Below are 24,467 nucleotides of genomic sequence, written 5' to 3' on the forward strand. Positions count from 1 at the left end.
AATAATATCTTAATTATTGTTGGATTTATGTTAGATTTTATACAGAAAGAAATGAATAACAGTGCATGGTATTTTCTTGATTAATCGATAAAGAACAGATTTTACAAGAAAACTTTTTTTTAAAAATTAACATTGTAATTCTTAAACAAGTCTAGATTACTGTTATTTTTTAAGTAAGTGTACCAATTTACTCATATTTATTTAGACAAAGCCTCATTGGCAGAAATAAATGAGCATTTATTTATACAAGTTCCAATACAAAAAAAAAATAATAAGAAGAATATCAATCAACTAGCAAACACTGCTTGTGATATTAATTGTTTAAAAAAACAACAACAACAACAACAAAAAAAAACATATACAGGATTTGTTTTTAATATTCATCAAGTTACCAGAACGTCCAATATTTCCACAAAAATCAGACATCCATTAACAATATAAGGACGTTACCTCTGGTCTCGGTACATTACCCAAATCTGTCTTACAATACTCGAATAGCGCATTAAGCAGCCATTTAACAAACTGAGAACAGCTTGAGGAAATCATATTCCTTGTGCATTTTCTGGGATTTTCTTGCCCACCAATACTTCATTATTCATGCAGAACACGTGAAATGCAGCATTAGCAAATTCCAAAATCCTCAACCTATTTAAAAACATGAAAAATGAAGATTTAATCCACGTTTGTGTGCACTTAATGCTGAAAACTCCATGTTCTCCCCTAGGTGCAGTTAGGAATAGATAGTAGGACTTTTTGTGCCTGTGTTGAGAAATTTGTTTGTCTTGAATCTTGTGCATGTGTGTTTCGCCAGGCAATTCAGCATGTGCATTTTTAAAGAAGTCTCCCATGAGCGTGTAATGAATGTGGTTAAATTCTTGACATGCTCTCCAAGCAAGCCAGGGTTGCGTTTTAGCAGATGTAACAGATTGACTGAGTTTCTCTTGCCAAACATGACGGAATTAGCCATTTATAATCATTTATATCACTATCTTGTCATGTAGCTATAAATAATAGTAGAATGAACAAACCCACTCCTTCCACACAAGATACACACAAAAAAAAATTCTCACAAAGCCACCATTGTTTTTCTTTTTTTTATATTAACACCAAGTGTTTCAAGAATAGGTTCTGAAAATGCTCCTACATGGGCGTGTGTGTGGATATTTTCAATCAGGACAATTAATCAGCTGCAGCTGCAAATCGTTCTTTCACAGTGATGTTTGTTGGTAAATGAGACCTTTTAGCTGTACTCATGTTCGATGCGAGTGAATCGAAGCGGGCGTTGGCTGAATGCGCGTTGTGATGACGTCACATGACGCGTCTCGGCACAAATCTGCGGTAATTTTGAGAAATTGAACCTCCAAATATTGCGGCGTTTGCTTGATTTGGTGTTCATTTCTGCGAGAGGCCTGGAGAGACTGATTAACTATTACTATTTCCTGAATTATATAATAAACTATTGAATTAGTAACACATTGTTTGTATTTTGTAAGGACTCTCCAGCGATAGTGCTGGAAGTTTTCCACCATGGATGGAGGATTTAGCACTTTGTGCTTCTGCTGATGTTCTACAACGTTAAACATAACGGACAAAACAGATTACACTGATAAAAAGTACAATGTGTCATTTTTTTTTTTTTTTTAAATATATTGTGAGAATTGGCAAATTGCTAGAACATACGCAACAAAACATTTCGGGATGTGCTGTTATTGGAAAATAATCAACTCCACTTTGCATGAGGCCACATCACCCCATCCCATTGTTGATTTTCATACATTACCATGCTCTGTTGTGTATTAATCTTTACTTAGAGTATGAAATCATTATTTTAGTACTAGCTTTAAATAGAAATTCACATGAACTTATGGAATTTATGTAATGTATGAATGACTCATACATACTTGAGTCAGTTTTAATGATGCATTGATTCACAAAAATGCTTTAAAAAAAAATAATACCTCAGAATATTTAAAACCTTTTCTCTCAGACCTGCTCTCTTTCTCTGTTCTGCTTATCAGGAGTAAAAAAAAACCCCAACAACAACACTGCATGGCCTCAGCTGACCTTTAGCTAGCAGGAGACACATGAACCAGTCCTCCCTGAAGCCTCCCTGTCTCTCCTTCCTTCTCCTCTATTACTCAAAAATGGACAAGCTTTATACAATACAAGACTTAACGATATGACTCACCATCCTATCAACTACACATTGCTCCCTGAACCACACCGATTTGCATTTTAATCTATCTGATTTAAATTAACCCTGTGACTCGGTATCTTCTTTGTTAACAGATGTGTATAGTCCGATCATTAGTGTTTAACAGCTCTTCCAACAACCGACTGTTTAATAAGATTTTTAATAAATATGTCTCTGGCCTTAAAAAAAAAAAAAAAATGCAGGACAATATTTTGACTTGCAATAATCTTGACTCTTAATGCTTTGTCCCTTCTGCCCATCTTTGTTTAACTCCAATCTTTTAAAAACATCCATCTAGTCAGAACCATATCCAGACTAATACACATTTTAATGAATCTATTGATTGTTAAAGGGAACTGTAACGACAGGAAGTACCTGTAGTACAGTACTGAATCCTCAACTTCAGTGTTTTGGCAGAACAAGACCCAGCATGTATTATATAAAGAATAAAAAATATGACAGGGTGGCGTATAAGGGGAGAGAAAAAAAAAAGGGGGGGGGGGGGGGTCAAAAACAGCAACAGCTCCTCTGTCCATGATGAAAAACTCTAAAACAGCATCTCCAAAACAGCAGGTCTTGTGTAGTGTTCCCAGTATTCAGTGGGTAATACCTACCAAAAGTGGACCAAGGAAGGATAACCAGTGAAGTGGTGACAGGGTCATGGGTGCCCAAGTCTCACTGATGGAGCTCTGGAGACGAGGTCGCCACATTGACCTCCGGCTGGAGCTCGGCAGGGGGAGACCACATTGAGGTTCTCAGGCTGGAGCTCTGGAGAGCCTACCTCATAGTAGGTGGTAAACAGCTTCGCAGGTACATCAGTCAGGCTGACTCTCCCCAAAAATTCCTCCAAATCAAGCTAAGAGTCTGTGTTATCAAAAATCCCCCTCATGAGGCACATGAACTCAGCCACACTCCCCCGTGAACCGGGACAGCATGAACCCCAACCACTGCTTCATTTCAGACTTGGGGTTTAACAGACTCTCAGAATAGATTTGGCTCTGAAGAAAGAATCCTTTCAGGTCTTCCGAGCCATCGAAGGGGTCTGAGGAATACACGAAAGTCCACTGGGGGAAGTGAACGGAATCAAACACCGGCATGGTGATCCTGGTGTAAAGCTCCTCTCGCTATCCTGCAGCATCCATTGTAGAGTCGAAGTATTCTGTCAGGTGGTGATCTAGATGGATGCAAATGCAGGTATGTGTCCTAAAAGCAGTGTTAATTCAATAATCCAGGCAGAACAATCCAGACTCATAAGCAAAGGACAGGTGATGAACAGTCAGGCTAAACTAGACAAGGTACAAAACAGAATCAAAGGGCAGAAACAGGGTTCAGAAACAGGGTTCAAAAACACAAGCGACTCAAGGCTTGGTAACGACAGACCATAAAGTAACTGAGCATATACTTTGCCAAGAATGAGTGAATAGAAAGTCCTTTTAAACTGTGGCTGTGATTGTGCTGTGAATTGGATGCAGGTGTGCTTGATAGACTGAAGGTGAGTGTGTTCTGGGAATTGCTGTCCATGGCGGCCATGTTTGTAGGCCGCCGTGCAGGATGGGAAATGTAGTCTCTAGTCCCCTTCTTTCTGGTATTTCCCTAACAGGTATGGGCTCCAGGCTCCACATGACCTTGTGTAGGATAAGTGGTATAGAATGGATGGATGGATGGAGGTGTGAAATTCAGGGAAAAAAATGTGTCGCAACACAGATTGTTTTTATTTGTTGTTGTTTTACCAAAAGTAACAGTTTAGTTGAAGAAAGTTTTCTTCAACGTCAGTTTCCTGACAGTAATTTTCTGCACAATGGATTAGCTAGTAACGCAGATGGGTTTTTTCCCCAAACCAGGAAATCTGATGCTAATGTGTCACTGGTAGAAGAAAGTAGACGTATTTGCAACCCAAGCATTCATGGATGAATTTTTGTAAAAATCTTGCCTGAAGTGTCTCATTTTTCTAGATGACCCAAGATTCGGCCTTGTTTCTGACCTTTCAGGCTAATTAGCTTTCTTCAGACCAATGCATGCACTATAAACTTTATGCATATCATTACTTCCATTAGCTCTAAATATGCACCATCCCTAAAGTGTGCTACTCCAGCGGCTTGAAATAACATTTCCCCTCTCCTTGTTTACTCTGTGCATTTGGAGGGGAATCTGATTTTTTTTTTTTTTTTTTTTTTTTTTTTTTTTTGCATCCTCAATTCATTTTCCTCTGGCTTCCCGGAGAGAGGAGTCTGAGGCTCGGAGGTATTTCTGCTCCTCGTTCATCGCTTGCCTCGTCTTTTCTGTGGCCTGTGAGGTATGTATGGCTCTGAAAACCCAAATGTGGCTGTGCATGTTTAACTGTTTATTTGGTCCTGCTGAATATAGAGAAATGAGGTGTTACAGAGTACCTTTTTTTTTTAGACCTTTAACTTTGCCACTGACAGTCTTGAATAAACATGAAATGATGGTTTTTAAAAGTGTAGTCCACACACCTGGTGTTGGAAATCACATTCGGAATAATTTACGTTAAAAAAAAAAAAAAAAACATATGGATTTTTATAGCAGATGGAGCTCTTCTTCACAGACTCTGAAATAATACAAGAATGTCCGCATTCATGTCGAACTAATAACAGGAAAAAAAAAAAAAAACAACCACCCCACAACAGAATCAGTGACTCAACGAGCAAAAATATAAAAATTTTGTGACTTTAGCATGACAAACTGGAGAGCCAGGAACTGATCATTAGCTCTGATGAAGGAAGGATTTGAAGTGTGGTTGCAACCTTAAAACCATTTTACTAAAGAAATGTAATATTTTTGCATTTAATATTCCTCCTCCTGCCATCATAATAGCTAACTAGCTAGCTAACTGCTAGCAAACTAGCCTTGTATTTGTCACAGATAAACCCAAGTATAACTTCTGGAACCTGAAATTCATATCTATTCATTCAACAGTGACGGATGGTCACAATATTGAAATTCTAGTAAGACAGCATTACTGTTAGGAAACCATTATGGTTGAGCTTTTTAGCACAGGGTCTCAGTGTAGTCATAAAATTAACACATATTTATTAAAAGACAGATGGGCAGAACCATTTGCGTTGCCAATTTTCTATCCATATTGTCCAAAAGTGTTTCAATCCATAATGTTGTGTGTCTGAATAGCAGGCATGGGAAACAGAAAAGTCGTGCTTGCTATTAGATAACAAAATTTACAGTTCTAGTTATATGTCCCTTTGAGTACTTTGATTAGGCAAAGTGTCCTCTACGTAACATGTTTTTTTTTGTTTGTTTGTTTTTGTTTTTTTGTTGTTGTTTTACAACTGCTGATACAGAAATTCTTGGTTCAACAAAAGTCTAAAATAAGCCATTTGTTAAAAGCAAATTAGACAGTATGGATTGCCAAAAATCAACAAACATTAACGTAACAATTAAACATTGTTGTTACTAACATTAGCTAAGTAAGCTAGATAGCTTAGAGCACAGGATTCTTTAGCTAAGCTCATCCGAGTATCACGGCATCTAACTTTCTACATGAAAATTCAGTCCGTCCAGTATTTAGCTTCTTTTTTTTTTTTTTTTTTCTTTTTTTTTTTACGATCGCGGAAATTAATGAAAAATCAAGCAAACTCCGCAATATTTGAAGGAGCGTGCAACTTTTCAAAATTCCACAGATTTTCCACAGATTTGGGTCGAAGACGTGTCGCGTGACATCATCACAACGCGCGTTCAGTCAAAGCCCTCTTCGATCCACATGCATCGAACACGAGTACAGCTAAAAGGTCTCATTTACCAACAAACATCACTGTGAAAGACCGCGCAAAACAATTTCGTGCCATTGCAATTCCACCAATTCATCATCCTGTACGGACTGATATATCTAAAGACATTCTGCTTGTGTCACTTACTGAAGGCATGTTAGACCCTGAAACCAATCAGTTTTTATACTGGACTACTGAGAACATCTTTGTTTTAAATAAAATTGTTTTGACACCAATCTATAAAAGTGCAATCATCCATTCAAAAGGAGTTTCAATATACTACTCATATAAAAGACATTACTTTTCATGCCGTGGAATATCAAGAAGATGAAGAGGACAGACTTGAGTCGTGTAGGAACACTTTACCTTCTTAACAGTATAATCCAATTTGTGCCAGTTAATAAGTGCTATTCATCAGGGGGAGATGGGGGGCTTTCTCTATTTATCTAGCTGGACAGCTTGAACCAAGTGGCCTACCTCCGTGTGTTGTTTTAGCAAGGTTTGCTGCCGCAGCTCGAGCGGAGGCTCTGGTTATGTGAGAGCCACTGTCTCTTCTCTAGATGAGGCCGCTGAGCCCCCAAACCAAGGCCTTGTGTTTTTCTTGGCAGCCGGGGGCGTAGTCAGCTGGTCTGCATGTTTTGGAAAGTGGAGTCAACAGTGTTAAAGCTCTTTTTTTTCACCTAAGGGAAGAGGGCTGTATGGGGTGGGACACTGTAACACGCAAACACCTTTAGCTGTAGCGGTAGCTGGCACTTAGCAGGGAAAGAGGCCTTCCTTTTAATGAAAACATAAAAGCATCATCCAATGTGTTGCTCGTCATACAGATTTGTGCTGTATGCCAAATCAAATATATAAAATAATTTGGATATATTTTTTTCTATAATGTATTATGATTTTTGGTATCTGTACATTTCAAGTATGTTAAACAAAGTGCTCATACATGAGTAACATTATCAGGTTTTGCTCATTTCCACAAGACCTAGGAGTAGAATTACTGGCTTTTTCCTCAATCCCCTGCTTTCCGTCCAAACTTCTCTCCAAAATCCCTCTCTCTGAAGACTTGCATTTGAGGTGTTACACAATGCGACTACACTGATCTGTCATAACATTAAAACCACCTGCCTAATATTGTGTAGATCCACCTTGTGCTGCTAAAACAGCTCTGATACGTTGAGGCACAGACTCCAGAAGACCTCTGAAGGTGTGCTGTGGTATCTGGCACCAAGACGTTAGCAACAGATCCTTTAAGTCCTGTAAATTGCGAAGTGGAGCCTCCATGGATCGGACTTGTTTGTCCAGGACATCCCACAGACGCTCGATCGGATTGAGATCTGGGGAATTTTGAGGCCAAATCAACACCTTGAACTCTTCGTCATGTTCCTCAAACCGTTCTGAACAATTTTTGCAGTCTGGCAGGGTGCATTATGCTGCTGAAAGAGACCAATGCCATTATGGAGTACTGTTACCATGAAGGGGTGTACTCGGTCTGCAACAAGCTTTAAGTAGGTAGTACATGTCAAACTAACATCCACATGAAAGCCAGGACCCAACGTTTCCCAGCATCACACTTCCTCCACCGGCTTGCCTTTTTCCCATATGCACATCCTGGTGCCATCTCTTCCCTAAGTAAACAACGCATATGCCCCTGGAAACATGAAGAAAAAAAACAGATGTTGAAATGTCAGCACCGTCTGTGAATTCTAGCTCTGACAGTTCCTCAACTTCAGCTACATCATGGGTGTCACACTCATTCTTTAATCCCATTCAATTGGTTCTGTTTCCCAAAGCACAAACTAATAGCTTAATTTACACCACAGTAACCCTGATCCGGTGGTTACTAAGGATCGCTGCATGTTCACGGGCTTTATTTGAGCATCATATCTGGCAACTTGCTCTTCCCCATACCTTTATTCTCAACCAGATGTTTAGAGAACCTTTCTGGCAAGCTTTCTCAAACAAACAAAACCAATGCTGCGCTTCCTAGTCATATCTGTATTTGTATCCACTTAGAATGATCTGATTAATCAGAATAATAATGCATTCATTTATAGAAACATAGAATGCAGATTGGCACTCTCCAGTAAAAAATATGTCAATTTATCATAATTATTAACTGTGAGCAACGAATTTAGTCACCTAATATACTGTAGCTAATGAGTGATGTTTCTGCAATTGATAATGCTAGACGTTGTTGTTTCCAAGCTTGCTAAGGTTTCTTTTTTCATTTTCAGAAGGCACAACCATTTGCCTTCTCTGTCCTTTCCAAAAATATATAATATCAACAACTCCACCATAATCCTAGCATCATTTCTTGCCCTTATATGGGCAGATAAGCCACAGAAAAAGACCATGCACTTGTAGAGTTTCTTGAATTGTCATTACCGGAACAACTGGAATGTGTTGAATGTTTTAGTTATTGATTGCAGAGCCCAGGACAATCACAGCAAAATATTTATTATTATTTATTTATTTATTTATTTATTTATGTATTTATTTATTTATTTATTTTGCAGAGCATCCAATTTAATGATAGCCATCAGTAGACACAAGTATTTTACCTGAAGTGTCAATTTGGAAAATTGCTTTCCACAGCTTTAACGAGACAACTTCTTCTTCTTCGTTACTTAACATACCTACCAACAATAGACGTTTACAGAATAATATATATAAAAAAAAAAAGGTTACACTTTATAATACATCTGATTATGATTACTTATTATTATCATCACAGGTCTTTGATGGTCTCAACGATGAAGCATTAATGACGTGCTGATGACATGGTTCATCTCTAATCAGCATGCTTTTCACGGCTAATATCCTGTAGAAAGAGCTCTAGACATTACCAGTTCTTTATAATAATAAAAAAAAATAAACCTGATCATTGGTTGCATATTTTCAATAATTTAGAATTTTACCTAACTGGAAAAGGACTGGGCGGATAATACGGTCACTTCCAGGAACGTATAATATAATATGTTCAGCAGAAAAGAGTGTTTTGCTTTCGTCTAGCCACACAGACTTGGTGCAGGACAAAGCAAGCATGGTTCGGATTCCTTTACCGTCCCATTCCCGGTTTATGGTTGTAGAAACAGCACCGTTATGAGCATATGGCCAACAGCTGTCCTCCACCTTCAAATGCTGGCTGCAGACACCTGTCCGACGGTCATGCACGAGCCACACACACATCCAAACACACTGGGCTGTTGTGACAACGGTAACTAAAGCAGGACTGGACATACAAGGAGGTCTTTACTTTAGCCAGTCCATATCTTCCAACCAAAGAGTATAAAGCCTGTGAATAAATGGACTTGGATGGAATTGGAACCAGTGTTGAGTGACGTCACTAGTGATAATGGTAAATATACAACGAGGTAGAAAAATAAATAATGCTTAGTTTGAGGTCACATCGTTGGCGCTTGTGATATATTTTACTGAAGAGGAACTTGTCACACAGTCCAGTAGTCTTGTGATTGATGGTTCAGTCAATAAAATTTGCGCAAACGTTTCAGGGAAACTTAATGGTTTTATACTAAATGCTACAATGCGTTACTTTTTGCGTCATTGGATTGTTTATATCCTGAGTCACTAGTGAAGTATTGCTACTTTAGTCCATTTGCAAATTGCTGTTTATCTCTGGGGGCACGGTGGCTTAGTGGTCAGCGTGTTTGCCTCACACCTCCAGGGTTGAGGGTTTTCTCCGGGTACTTCCGTTTCCTCCTCCAGTCCGAAGACATGCGTTGTAGGCACGTGTACAAAATGTCTCAGAAGCTCTGCGAGCTACAAAACTATGGATCTACCACCAAAGAACATCTGCAAGAACATCGTGCTCCTAACTTTATGGACAGCTACAGTATTGTGCAAAAGGCACATCAACTGTAAAAACTAAACCAAATAAATATCTGACCTGACCACGTGTGTATCAGTTCTCTCAGGTCGACTTTTGCGTAGTTTTATAATGAAATCAGCTGGAAGTTTTTTTCTGGAATCTTGCAAACCCTGCCCCAGTTCTTCTACAGACTTTGGCACTTGCTTCTCTTTCTGCAGGTAAAAGCCAGACAGCCTACATTATTGATGTGATCGGTTACTCATCGACAGGAAAGTCCAAGTCTGTAACTTCGTCTGCTATTAGACATGACGTAACGCCGTTGCAAATCTGATCTCTTAGGAGCTGAATCCGTCCACAGACAGATACAGACACAAAGACGTCTTTTTTTCTTCTTCTTCAGCACAGCACATTCTGCTATAAAATAGCCAAACATGTTCCTTTTGAAAACACTGTTCTCTTGCTTCCATTTTCGTTATACACAGCTACACTGTCTGAAGATGCGGACTACGATACGAGCATTTTTTAAACCCAGAACACACGCTTTTGTAAGCCGCATGAGAAGCAGGAAGATTTAATTTTCCTAGTTCTCATCTTTAATATTTCATTTAGGTGAAGCTTTCATATGCCGTAAGGGTTCTGTCATCTCGTGTCGGTTCCGCTCGCTCACAGATGTTTGTTGTCCTGATTAGTTTTTCCACTCGCAGTCAAGAGACAGCACAATCTCTCAAGTCTTTCTGTTTCCTTTTTCTTTTCATTTCATTTCTTTTCTCCCTTTTTTTTCTCCCCCCAAAAGAGTGAACATGATAGGCAGAAATGTTTGATATCTCGAATACGGCGAGAAGAATTCACCTTGCTAGATAGAAAACTTGCAGACTGATTACTGTAATTGCAAGCGAAATTGGATTTATGGTGAAGTACTGGAAAGAAGCTTTTATGTTTGGGTAAATATAACTGGCATTATTGGAGGAATTGGTGTGTGGTGTTCCTTTTTTGGTGCCACAAACATGCATCACATTTACATAAGGAGGTGCTCTACATGTAATATTATTCATCCATCCATTCATTCATTCATCCATTCATTAAACCTTTGATTTTCTTCTTCCTGTTATGGTTAAATAATGTTTGTATTCAAGTTGCGCCATTCAAGAATGACTGTTAAAAGCATCAAATATGTATCACATCCTGTTCCTATCCCTTAAAAGGATGTCTTTATGCAAACTATCCACTCTGGGTTTTTTAAAGAAATCTTTTCCAAGAAACTATCACATGCAGTTAAAGTGGCTGTTATATAACCAAAAGAATAACCCTTCTGTTCATAGTAATTTCAAGTTTTAAATTCTGTTATTCTTTGGTACATTTTTTTTTCTTAAATGCAGACTGGTTTTTGATTGTGTAAGCTGTGTGAAACATTCAATTATGCTTAAGGAAGCAGTGTCTTGGAGTCTTAATTGGAGAGTAAAGCCGAGGTTTGTGCTTGATGTCGCTTTACCAAGTTTGTGATACAGGGTAATTTCATAGGTAGAATAATCAGTCTGCTCATTTTTTGATGCCCTTTTTCTCATTATGGACAACTCAGTGATCACAAACAAAGTACTAGTCATTTTTCAGCAATGAATGCATGCGTCCTTTTATCTGTAAAAGGTTCAAGTCCGACCCTGAGTGCATCTGTCTGGCTGGTGGAGAGAAAAGCTTAGCTTTGTAGAAATATGTAGAAATCATTTTGTCAAATCCATGTCCTTGAAACCTAGACACAGCTACAATACCAGTTTAGTCACCGTAATGATCGTTCTATATTGTGTAATTTAAGATGTATTTTACCCAGCCAGTCTATTTAAAAATGACAAATCTTTTATTTTTATTTTATTATTTTTTTTTTTATTTTTTTTTTTTATAGAATCATTTGAAACAGCAACAGGTCCATAATCCCCCATATTGTTTCTCTAAGACCAGGGATTTTTGAATTACATCTCCCCTTACAATGCCACCCTACTGTTTGCCAATGGATTATATTGTGATGTTGCAGGTAATCTTTAATTAATGTGCCACCAAACAAACCACAACACCGTTTGTGGTCTTGTCAGCTTTCTCTAAAAAGATTTTGTTCATTATCCTTAAAGACAACAAAAGGCAAAGGATGAATCACTTCATCCTGGGATAACGTGGCACTTACGGATATATATAAAGACTCAAGGAAGCTATCGTAGCCAGAGCAATTTGTTGGAGAATCAACAGAAAGCAGCAGACCAACCACAACCAAAACGAAGAGCATCCGCAGAATGAAGCTCACCGTCTTCTCCGTGCTCATCGCCATCGCCTTCTTGTCTGGTGGCAACGTGAAATCAGAGGCCCTTCCACTGGATAACACCGAAGACATAGACCTTCTCCAAGACTCTACTGGAGAAAGACTGACTGAAAACAAAGTGAGTTCCGGGCCAGGCGTTTCTAAGATCATCATGGTGGCAGACGTCGACCTACTGAGAATGCTGAGGGCTCTGGAAAGGAACATGCCTGAAAGGATCCCGAGTCCTGAAGGCAGAGATGGAAGCCCAGACCTCGGCCAAAGCATCTCCATCATCAGGAGGGAAACCAAGAGGTGCATGGTGGGAAGGGTGTACCGACCATGCTGGGAAGTCTAGTTCCTGTGGAGGAGTCCAGTGAAGACAGCGAGAAAATCCAGCTCGCACCTTCTGATTCTGTGCAGTACATGCTATTTATCTGTATCATAAGATCTGCAATTAAATTAGAGAAATACTATTTCGTCTTGGGTCTTTCATGTTTATTTAATTAACTGTCATTCTTGCTTTAGAGTCTAACTGATTGCATTTGTGTAGCTAAAAATCTGTGAGGAGAACATTCTGGTTTATATCGTTTAACTTTAAAGCTCTTTATCACTCATATCAACAATTATATCTATAAGTATATGACACATCTACCTTCTCTTACTGTGCGACTAGTTCAAACTAGTTCTACCGTTGTTGGCACTTCATATGTGATACGTAAGGAATAAAACTGTAAGAGGAAAATAATAATAATCAGTGACGGGGTTCCCACCACTATTTTTGTATAACAGCACATCCCATGAGTGTTTTCTTTTTCTTAAACCACAACGATTTACCAATGATTACAATTTTTTTTTTTTTATTAAAGAACAACACGACATTTTTTGTAATGTTGTAGAATGCCCTCAAAACAAGTTAAGTCCTGTTATATCTTAAGTTATATACGTTATAAACATAAACGTCTTATCACTTACGCTATTACAGCGATTAACATTGCTCCATCACTTTTTCCTGAAGTGAATAAGACTTCTTTTTTTTTTTGTTTAATGCAGCTTGTTACCGAGAAACAGCAAAACTCAATGTTGACTTTACCTATGACAGTTACAAAGAGATGACACTGGAGACTCCTTCCATAAATGTTAAATAACCACCTCATTACAGAATGTTTTAAGATCTTTTTTATTAATAGTCATACTGTGTGTCCGAAATCGTGTGCTGTGGCAGTACCTACTGGATTCGATTTAGTACCAACTGCATTCGATTCATTACCTATTGCATTCGATTCAGTACCTATTGCATTCGATTCATTACCTACTGCATTCGATTCATTAACTACTGCATTCGATTCATTACCTACTGCATTCGATTCATTACCTACTGCATTCGATTCAGTACCTATTGCATTCGATTCAGTACCTACTGCATTCGATTCAGTACCTGCTGCCCGGCCGGTGATATGGTATGTACTAGGGAAGTGGTAGCTCAGAGGTTAAGACGTTGGACTGATCAGAAGGTCATGAGTTTAAATCCCAGCACTGCCAAGCTGCCACTGTTGGGCCCTTGAGCAAGGCCTTTAACCCTCAACTGCTCAGCTGTATAAATGAGATCGTTGTAAGTCGCTCTGGATAAGGGCGTCTGCCAAATGGTGTAATGTAATGTAATGTACTGATCGGTATATGTGTGTAGCATTAACACAATCCGAACATACTACATCTGCCTTCTTGGCACTGTCATGTGACCTATGAGTTCAGAGCCTAAGAGCCCACTAGATTACAGCACCTGCACCGCAACTGTTAACAATTTACTCAGGGTGTTGTTAAAGACGTAGGGTTTAACCACAAGGAACAACCTTTAATACCTATAGCACTTACATTAAAAAAGGGCCGACGCACTGCCTTCCGCCATTCGGGACTTGCATCAGCAAAGGAACACCACGTTTGAGACTATTTATTTCCTCCACTCTTATATTTAACATAATTTTTTTCGTGTTAAAAAAAGGCTTTAAGCCCTAGAGGTCTTTGCTTTTAATTGCCCATACATATGTCAAATAGATATGCAGTGTTTTTACAGTACAGTACAGTATAGTCGATGACACACATAAACCTGTTGCACGTGACCCAAATTATGATTGGTAAAGATACAGTATGTTTGGTCAAGGTTAGCACGTTCGCCTCACACCTCCAGGGTCGGGGGTTCGATTCCCACCGTGGCCCTGTGTTGTGGAGTTTGCATGTTCTCCCCGTGCTGCGGGGGTTTCCTCCGGGTACTCCGGTTTCCTCCCCCCGTCCAAAGACGTGCATGGTAGGCTGATTGACGTGTCCGTAGTGTATGAATGAGTGTGTATGTGATTGTGCCCTGCGATAGATTGGCACCCTCTCCAGGTTCCCCGTGACCCTGAAGAGGATAAGCGGTATAGAAGATGGATGGATATATTTAAATGAGTTATTATTAAATAATATGTAAGACCTTAATAACCTTTTGCATGACATTTTCTATCATTATTTCAGTCTCGAGCTATGAGATGCAAAGCTTATTGAACACTGCTGTTCTCCAAGTCAGCGTTATATGAGCATTCTTGAGGTCGCTCATGGCGCTGAGCACTTCTGTTTGTTATTGATCTGTAGGATGCTCTTAATCAGGACAGCTTACAAAACTGCCACAGACGGGAAAATCCATGGGCCTGAAACACAAGAGGAAAACAACAAGGACGCGGCCTGTGCCGTCCTCCCATTAGTGGAACGGAAATTAGATATTTTCCCCTCGCATCCATCTTAATTTGCATTGTGGGCGTCTTCATTTCTGAATAACAAACCACATCAGAATGAAAATTCACAATATCACTTTTAGATAAATATTTAATGCAAATCTGCCAAAACATTCTCGTCATTTTGTGAACATTTTGACATAATTGGAAGATTTGTGGCCGTAATTTTAATTCCATTGAAGTGGCTGAGGAATTTTTCTGTCTCACTATTAGAATTGCAGTGTCGTCTGTTCAGCGTAGAATGAAAACGCAGTGTGTAGTTTTTAGCAGCTTCCATGTCATTTCTAACACAATGTGTGTCGTTGCTTTCCTTCGTATAGCTTTGCATTTTTTTTTTCTAGTTCGGAAATCCATCTTGGAAGAAAATGACCTCTGAACAAAGCTCTGCCTTTTTTCTTTTCCTTTTTTAATCATTAAAGCTCATAGAAACGGTTGTGTTGGAAATGTTAGAAGAGTTAGAAACGGTACTGGCTAATTCTCTTACTGCATTAAACCAATAATGGTGCCACATCATTCAACAGCTTTAAGGATCAGGTGAGTACAAAAGTGTGCATACCCCCCATGAAGGAAAAAGTGAAGGAAAAAAAAAGTATCTTTTTCTTTGCTATACAGTTTACTAATAAAAATGACTAAAAAAGTTCAAATTGAAATGTTGGTGTTCTGTTGCAAGACACCAGTTTAATACATACAGCAGATTTAATGGAAAAAGATTATACTGAAAGCAAGACGTCAAAGCTTTGTTATGCAAACGTTCAGTAAAATTGAGTCCATCCATCCACCTTCTATACCGCTTATCCTTCCTTCAGGGTCACGGGGAAACCTGGAGCCTATCCCAGGGAGCATCAGGCATAAGGCGGGGTACACCCTGGACAGGGTGCCAATCCATCGCTGGGCACAATCACATACACATTCACACACTGCGGACACTTTAGACATGCCAATCAGCCTACCATGCATGTCTTTGGACTGGGGAAGGAAACCGGAGTACCCGGAGGAAACCCCCGCAGCACGGGGAGAACATGCAAACTCTGCACACACAGGGCCACGGCAGGAATCGAACCCCCGACAACTGGAGGTGTGAGGCGAACGTGCTAACCACTAAGCCACCATGCACCATAAAATTGAGTCTTTTATTATTATTATTATTATTATTATTATTAATAATAATAATAATAATAATAATGTTATTATTATATAATAATAATAATAATAATAATAATAATAATAATAATAATAGTTTTGTTATTATAATTCAAAAAGAGACAACAATACAACCAGGAAATACAGTTTGTATCATCTAAACATTACTTGTTTAAACAATTTATGAAAATTACTCTGGTAAAGAAGCTACGCAAAGTAATTACATGATTGATTTTTTTTTTCACAGTTTAAAGTGGAAATATTAGACACCTTCTGTCACATTTCCCCCCAAAATACCCTGCTTTCCAGTACCTCGTTTCAGTAATCTTTTTAACTTGTCCTCACCATTTCCCCTCGGGAGAATCCCAGGTGCCATCTTTACTCTATTAACACAAGTAAACTTTCTTAGATGTCATCTTGGTAGGGTGAGGGAACAAGTCAGAATACTCTAGATGTAGACTTCAGGAGCGGAAATCACTCAGAAATCCTTGCAATCTGCTGCTTTTCCAGTTATGAAACAAATGGCTAATTAAATAGTTTAGAAGTTTCTTAGAAGCAATGAAATGCTGCATAATGAACCATTTACTTTGCTAGCCAGTTAGTAAGCTTATATCTGAGGTCAATGTTTTTATCTCTTACGCCATTATTTTTTTTTTAAAGGACAAGACGTGAGAAATTTGTAAATGTAAATGTACATGTAGCGCGCAGATCACAAGGGAAATTGTATATAAAAATTTCAACTCACAAAATGTAACTGCAGTTGCAGTATTAATACATAAACGACATCTTAGTTTTAAAAAGCTACAATCTGAGCCACTGAAAGAGTTTTAAAAAAATCCATCTAAAGGATAACCCACACAATTTTACATTATAGGGATTGCCCTTGTGTTCGCTGCTCAACTGAATGGGACCATTCACATGCATCTGAGTCGAAAATCAATGTGATCATCATTTCCTCGTATCGAATTAGTGTGTAACAGTATCCGATCATTAATATAACTATCGCTGCTGGTGTCATTCAGAATCCATTAACCAGTATCATGAACAAACACATGCTCGCGTATGGCGTCGTGCTACGTCTACGTCATGCTCTACAATCTCTCTACTATCCATGCGAAGAAGTTATTAGAATTCATAACAAACAGACCTCTCCTTACATGACGGCTAACTCATGAAACCAAATTCTCCGGAAGGTTTCCAGGATTTCCATGTGGCTCTTCGATGTGAGACACATTCGATTTAAACACATCGAACGCTGAATATATTTCCAGCTAGCGAGAGAACTTGGCTCCGCTTCCACCGTTTTCTTGGAATTTTCTGAAAAGTGTTGGTATGCTCATTTTCCACAGCAGTGGGTAAAAAGTCTGCTCTGGGAACACTCTGGCGATTCATGTTTCACGAGCAATAAGTGAAAATATAGCATAGTGCAGGTTCTTATTGTTGTTTGAAGGCAGAACATTGAGACTCTGTGAAGGAGACTAAGATCTAAAGCTATGAGTTCGTGATCGTGGTTTCTGAATACACAAGATTAAAGCAACAGTTCCTTCAGTATCGTAGCTACGTCGATCCTCTCCCATTTCCATACAGAGATAATGGAATGATGTACAACCAAGAATGAAATGTCGTAAGTCTACTCAAATTTAAACCGTCTAAAGGTTCTTCGATTCGGTTCTTGTGGAGAAACCCTTAAATGTTTAAAGTAGAACTGTACAAAAGAAATATATGTACATTCAGAAAAAAGTAAATAGGTCAATAATGGCAGGTTTATGGTAAACTCATTAAATAGAACTATATACATGTACAAACTTCATTTATATTATAATTATTAAATTATAATAATATTGTAGTAACATGGACATTATATCGCTACATAAATGCTACATAAGGCTATAATCTTTGAGGGTCTCTCTTTCTCTCTCTCTGTGTCGAGCGACACATGCTACTCCTGAGATACCAGTGATCCTGACCCTTTCTGCTCGCCGGACCTGCCTGACCCACCCTGACGCCCTACCTCTGGTTGAAGTTCTCATCACTTGGAAACCACTCAGTGCTGCTGAGCATGGCCCCCATATGGACAGCCTAAAGATACAGCTGATAACTTCAACAAAATAGACTTCATGTGAAAACTATAATGGATTTCCTGGTTTCACAACTGCACTAACACAGTTATAAAAGGGAATTATTTACAATCGCACTATCCGGTGTCACCCAGATAAGGTTCCTTTTTTTGAGTCTGGTTCCTCTCGAGGTTTCTTCCTCATATTTGCTCATTATGGAAAAATCTATAACTTTAAAATTTATAAGCGGAATTTTATATATTTCTGTAAAGCTGCTTTGTGACAATGTCTATTGTAAAAAGTGCTATACAAATAAAATAAATTGGATTTGTTTGGAAAAGGTTACGAACCCTAAACCTGCCCATAACCTTAATCTTAACCTTTGCAACCTTTTGCAATCTTAACCATCTCAGACAATGTCTTCTCATTTTAGCTAAAATCCTTTACTTTTTTAATACTCGAGTGCATTCATTTGAATACTTGTGTCACTACTTCTACAATGAGTTAGCTTCTAAGAGCTGCTGCTGTAATCATAAAGACTGTCTTATGTTCATCCCAAGACTCTTATTCACAATCTGATCGTCCTGAACATCTTTACAACATACTTAATACTGTTATTCTTTACTCTTCTACACTTGTATAGTGTAACGATTTATAATCCTACTATCCATCAACCTGAAAAGCTTTCTTCATGTCTTCTCAGGGGTTTTTTCCTTGCCACTGGATCACCTCTGCCTTGCTCATTAGGGATGCATGTAAAGCTGCTCTGTGATAAGGTGATAAAAGCACTATTTACCTACAATAGAATTGTATACCCTGCTGTCATTCTACAGACTTCGTATAATGAATAATCTACTTGGGAACAGCTAGCAATATCATTTGCTCTAATTTGCTATCTAGGTCTCTACATTTTACTCAACCGTATGCATTTCAGTGTAAGTGTGCCTTCAGGACACTCTACTATACGTGAATGTATTTTAGAACCAGCACAGCTCTAAATTACTACAGCAGTTTAGTGGTCTGTAGTGTGAAGCAGCGCCCAGTCTCCATCCTGCCATCCCGTGGGAAAGCGTCTGGCTCCGCAGGGCTGGGTGACATCATTAATGGAGATCTGGCTGGGGGAGGGGGAGACGTCCTGAATAATTTAGGAGCCTTGCATGCTGCAGATTGTGACCTGGGCAGCTGTTCAGACTGGGACCTTCTCCATAAGTGCATTAGGATAAGCTCGGTGGAAACTACCGAATAATCAATACATTTCTGGCTTTGGGAGATGAAGCCTTGTAGAAAATGAAGTTAATGGGGGGGTATCCGAATTGGATTTGTGCTCGTCTCCAAATCTGGTTCCTTCTCCTAATTGATTTCATATGGGTGCCAAAACCGATGGAGTTCATGTTGTGTACAAAGCAGATTTACCCCCCGCCCCCCGCCAAAAAAACGCCAAAACAATGAGGCAACAGTCTGACTCCAAACAAGCAAGCTGTAAATATGCCATGATATATAGCAGTGACACAATACGAACTCTCAATTAAAGGCACTGATTAACACCATAACATCTATCCATCCATCCATTTTCTGTACCACTTATCCTACACAGTATTACCGGGAGCTTGGAGCCTATCCCAGGGAACTAGGGGCACAAGGCGGGGGACACCCTGGATGGTGTGCCAACCCATCGCAGGGTACAATCACACACTACAAACAATTTAGAGATGTCAATCAGCTACAACGCATGTTTTTGGATTCGGGGAGGAAACCGGAGTAACCGGAGGAAACCCCCGAAGCACAGGATGACCATGAAAGCTCTGCAAACACAGGGCGGAAGCAGGAAGCCCCAACCCCGGACGTGTGAGGCAAACAGGCTAAACACTAAGCCACCATGCCAGATTAAACTAACACCATAACAGATTAAACATTGACATAAAACTTAGCATAAGGAGTTAGATGCTAGCAGCACACTGCAGCAACCAACATAACCAAAGCTAAAGAAAATGCTCCATGATGCTCCCGACTGATGAATACTAAGAGGGTTATTCATTATGGTATCAGTATCAGAATAAACAAACAATAAGAAATATTTATTTATAAATAAATTAAACCCTAGTTTACGCCAAACTTGGTATCCAGGTAGTCTCGGATTATATTTCCCTCAGGCCTGAACTGATTAGCCTCTCTGAAGGTCCTGCTCACACCTGGTGAAACTCAACACCACATTGGGGCACAATAGAGGCCTTTCTTTCCTTCATGTGCCATTGAACAGCCGAGGTCTGTAAAGTTCAGCAAGCGCATTGAGCATTTATTTGAAAATCTATAAATTCTGAAAACGAAGGCCTCTGTATTTATTTATGCATGGGGGCTCCAGGCAGCAGGAAGGTTCTCTCCGACTGCCAGCTTCGCTCCTTAGCACCATGTGGAGGTTTGGTGTAAGGCAATTTGAACAAACTGAGGAACACATGTTCTGGAGAGATTCTTGACTAATGGGGTTTTAACTGTGGCTTGACTATGCTCACAAGTACGCGTGTAAAAAGGCATAGTGCGGTAATATGGGCAGAGTGCAAACGATACAATTACATGTCATGGAGTTTAATATGTAAACCAGCTATCAGGAATGCTTCCCTTTTTGTAATTAGTACAATTCTAGCAAGCTAACTCTTACAAATAGGAAGCACTACACTTTTACATTTTAAGAGTTTTACAGATAAAACAATAACAGCTTAATGAAAAAAATTGGACATAAAATAGACACAAGAGCAGTTTAGCTACAAATCAATCACATTTGAGGTAGCTAGCCATCCCCGTAGTGGCTAGCTAGTAGCAAGATAAGTTAACCATCTAATACAAATACATAGTGAACTGGTTGTGTTTTTACTAATGGCAGTGATAGATGTGGTAAGAAATTGACATAAAACAAGCACAAAACTAGCTTATTTACAAATAAAAGAGGGATCAAGCCCACTTGAGGGAACTAGCTAACAAATTAGTAGCTACCTGTAGCCAGTAGCAAGATAAGTTAACCAGCTAATGTTTACAGGTATCCTATATTCAACTGACATGGCACAAGTTACCTAAATTACACGTATTATTAAATTCATAGTCTGTTTAACACATTTCCACTTAATCTACACGACTAAGCTGGGAAGCTAATTCTCAACAGAATTGGCTGGAGAATAGTTTACAGATACGGTACAGAATGTAACCTAACGGAGTGTTAAGAACTGAGGAATGTCCACTGTTGGGAAGTTTGAATGTGTCTTTCTGAAAAGGTTGAAGAAACATGCTTCAAAGAACCTCTTCAATGTTTTGTCTTTTGAACTGACAGGATAAGGTCTTATTTAGGGGTCTTTTTCACACCATGAATATTGGCAGGTTTGGGTTAAATTGATCTAGTAGACGACAATGTCATGATAACAAACTGTAATAAAAAGTTTCATGTGTTTTGAAATCTTTATACACAAGAACTGTTTACTGCTTGTTTACTGCATTTACAGTCCAGCAACGTGAGTTAGTAATGTTATTACTATAATAAACACTTTACAGTCTGTTAGTCACCCACATCACCACCAGTATAACCGGCAATAGCCATCCATAAAAAACTTGAACCCAGAATCACAGCTCGCTCTTCCTCTTCTGGAAAGCACTGGCAGTGTAAGATGATCTCACTGGCCAGCGGTGACCTCAGCCGGAAGGAATTAAAGAGACTCTCGACAGTTCAGGTCTTTCAGAAGAGCCGAGCTTCATTATCACCGCTGTCTGGGGTGGAGATATGGAGCTAAGCGCCGCCCATTACAAGAAGTCCACATTCATGAAATCATTACAGGAGAAACCATGTCTTGCAGTGTTGGGTTTTCTCTCTGTAAATGGTTTAAACTTGTTCAGAAAAGCATCAACTAAATCTGCACAAATAAATTTTACAAGCTGAGAACAAACAAAAAAAAATGTTTTCCGCGGACATACCTTTGAACACTGTGAATGGACCGGATTTATTATCTGAAGATGTGCATAAATTATTAAGACACATATATCTTAGATGTCAGTATTGCTGAAAATGTGAAACAGTGATGTGAATTCAAACTTATTTATATCACATTTACCAAGTTATTGCATGAAAAACACCAAAGTATAGTAAAGCTGGTGAAACAAAACATTATTTAAATTGTTTGTTTAAAAAAATAAAAAATATTTAAAATTATGTGCAGTTAGTTTCTGAATATGTTTAGACAGTTAGACCAAAAATATGAACAAGTGTTAATAATAATAATAATAATAATCATCATCATCATCATCATTATTATTGTTGTTGTGGCTTTTCTTCTTTTTCTTCTTCTTCTTCTTCTTATTATTATTATTATCTTTACTAAATAACAAGTTTTAACAACTGTAATACAAAAACAACCCTTTATAAGAAATCACTAAATACACAAAAATCCATTATAATGTGCTCTCTATGGCTTATTTAGAAAGTTTAATAATAATGCACTGGAAAAGAATCTCATATTGTACTTTATTTGAACTTTGCTGACTAAAACTATAGAAAATAAAAATTTTAAACAAATATCATCATTTAATCTCATGCATACAGCATGTAAAGCATATTTTAAGCAGTTTGATACCATCTACATGGGTGGACAGTTGGATTTGGAGCAAGCAAACTTTAATGGCTATCTATTTTTTTATTTAAATAAGCCAATCGTGTCCATGTTTAAATTATCCTACTGATTAGTCCTTCCTGTGTAGAAAGTTCAGACCGATGTACTTGAAGCACATGCTGCTTTTGAGTCACTGTCAGCCATCTTGGACTGAGAGGAATAATAATCAAAGGAGCAACAGAAATCAGGATTCTGGTTTATATTACAGTTGGGGGAGTGAATGGGGTGGACTCATGATTCTCCACTAAGGGTTTTGGAGGTGATTTGAAGCTTATATTTCTTTTCTTTTTTTTTCTTTTTTAAAAAAAAGCACCTGAAATAATGATATCTGCAAGTGTAAACAGCATGTATTAAAGAGTTGGTTTGGATGTTACTGATGATATTTAAGCATCTACTCATACTTATAACCTTCGTTGTGACAGTAGTTTAAGCCAAGACATTCAATTCACTTATAAACACCATTTTTAGACTCTTTCTTTATAATTCTTTACCATTAATTAAAGCTAAAAAATACTTTTTCTTACTACTTAAAGCACTTCAGTTTAGTTCAGACTTTGCTTTGGGTATATGAAACCAACCCCTGTCTATTTTGTGTGAAAAACTAGCAGGAATACTACAGTTCTTACGTTTTTCCGGTGGTACATCTGGCCATATGCTTAAAATAGTGAATACTAAAGCAGAGGCCCAGGTTTTTCATGAGTGCGACGTATAGTCTGCTCTCTGTGACCGTTGGGTTATGAGCCAAGATTAGAAAGGTCTGCTTTATGCTACATGTATAAATATAGTTGCAAACAAGGTTAAGAGGTTACAGCCTGGGCCTGGTTTGTGCAACATTTATAAATATAGCAACAAGGTTAAGAATAATGGGACAGAGAAATACATCAAGTGATGTGCACTGGAGGGACAAATAGAGCACATCAAATTAACCTGAAAAATTCCAGGTAAACACAATGGGAGGTTACTTGGTTCAGATTCAATGTTGAACAAGGTTGTAACATACAGGAAACAAAACATTTATTCACTTATAGAAAGTATAAAGAACTAAATGACTCAGTAAACTTGGGCAAATTTTTTGGTTTGATAGCTTTGCATTGTTTAGTCTTGTTTACTTAGTGTATATTATATGTAATGTTGGTAATGCTATAAAATAAAGATGACTCTGATATTGATAAACCAGTTGGAAATGCAGTCTTTTTTTTTTTTTACAGAACAAGGGCTAGTGTGAGATTAAAGATTAAAATGGTACTAGAGCGCCATCTGTTGGATGGTTCATAGAAATTAACCAAATAAGAACCATAAAAGAGTTATTTGGTTCAGATTCCCAAATACTTTTGTAAAAATAATAATTGTAATGTATTAGACAGAGACACAAAGCATGATAAAGTTGCTGAAGATCAGTGAATTGTAAAATATTAAGGAACATAGCCACCATGTTCTAATCACCCCTGGTTTATATTTCACCAAGAGAACTGTTCTCAAGAAAAATCTGCATGAGGCAAAATAAACTGATACACTAAATTAAATACACAATACTGATCCCAGATGTGGTATGCAGGAAATGACTCAGGTTCCTGGGAAAAAATGCAAGAACAATTTTTTGTCTATAATTTATGTTTAAGACTTTAATTTCCTTTATTACTCAGTCATGTGTTCTCCACAATTAAAAAAAAATAAATAAAAAATAAATAAAACGTATTGGCAGTTACTAGAAAATTTTACTTAAGTGAAAGTATAGGAAGTATTTGGCTTCTTTTATCCAGCCAAAGAACGTGCTCAAGTGAAAGTAAAATAAATAAATAATAAAAATGCTTCTTTTAAATGTTC

General features: G+C 38.2%; 1 protein-coding gene across 1 annotated transcript; it reads left to right on the plus strand.

Annotated features, from left to right (window-relative positions):
* The first annotated feature begins 11,929 nt into the window (after positions 1-11,929).
* On the plus strand, positions 11,930-12,487 carry pmchl (pro-melanin-concentrating hormone, like). The gene has a single exon (XM_017459518.3). It carries the CDS (start codon positions 12,037-12,039, stop codon positions 12,394-12,396), a length of 360 nt encoding a protein of 119 aa, XP_017315007.1. The 5' UTR covers positions 11,930-12,036; the 3' UTR covers positions 12,397-12,487.
* The last annotated feature ends 11,980 nt before the right edge of the window (positions 12,488-24,467 follow it).

This window comes from Ictalurus punctatus, chromosome 28 (genome assembly GCF_001660625.3).
Source record: "Ictalurus punctatus breed USDA103 chromosome 28, Coco_2.0, whole genome shotgun sequence".
NCBI classification, from domain to species: Eukaryota; Metazoa; Chordata; class Actinopteri; order Siluriformes; family Ictaluridae; genus Ictalurus; species Ictalurus punctatus.

What these genes read in the sequence shown, in the direction of transcription:
- pmchl (XM_017459518.3), top strand. Translation starts at nt 12,037, where the DNA reads ATGAAGCTCACCGTCTTCTCCGTGCTCATCGCCATCGCCTTCTTGTCT.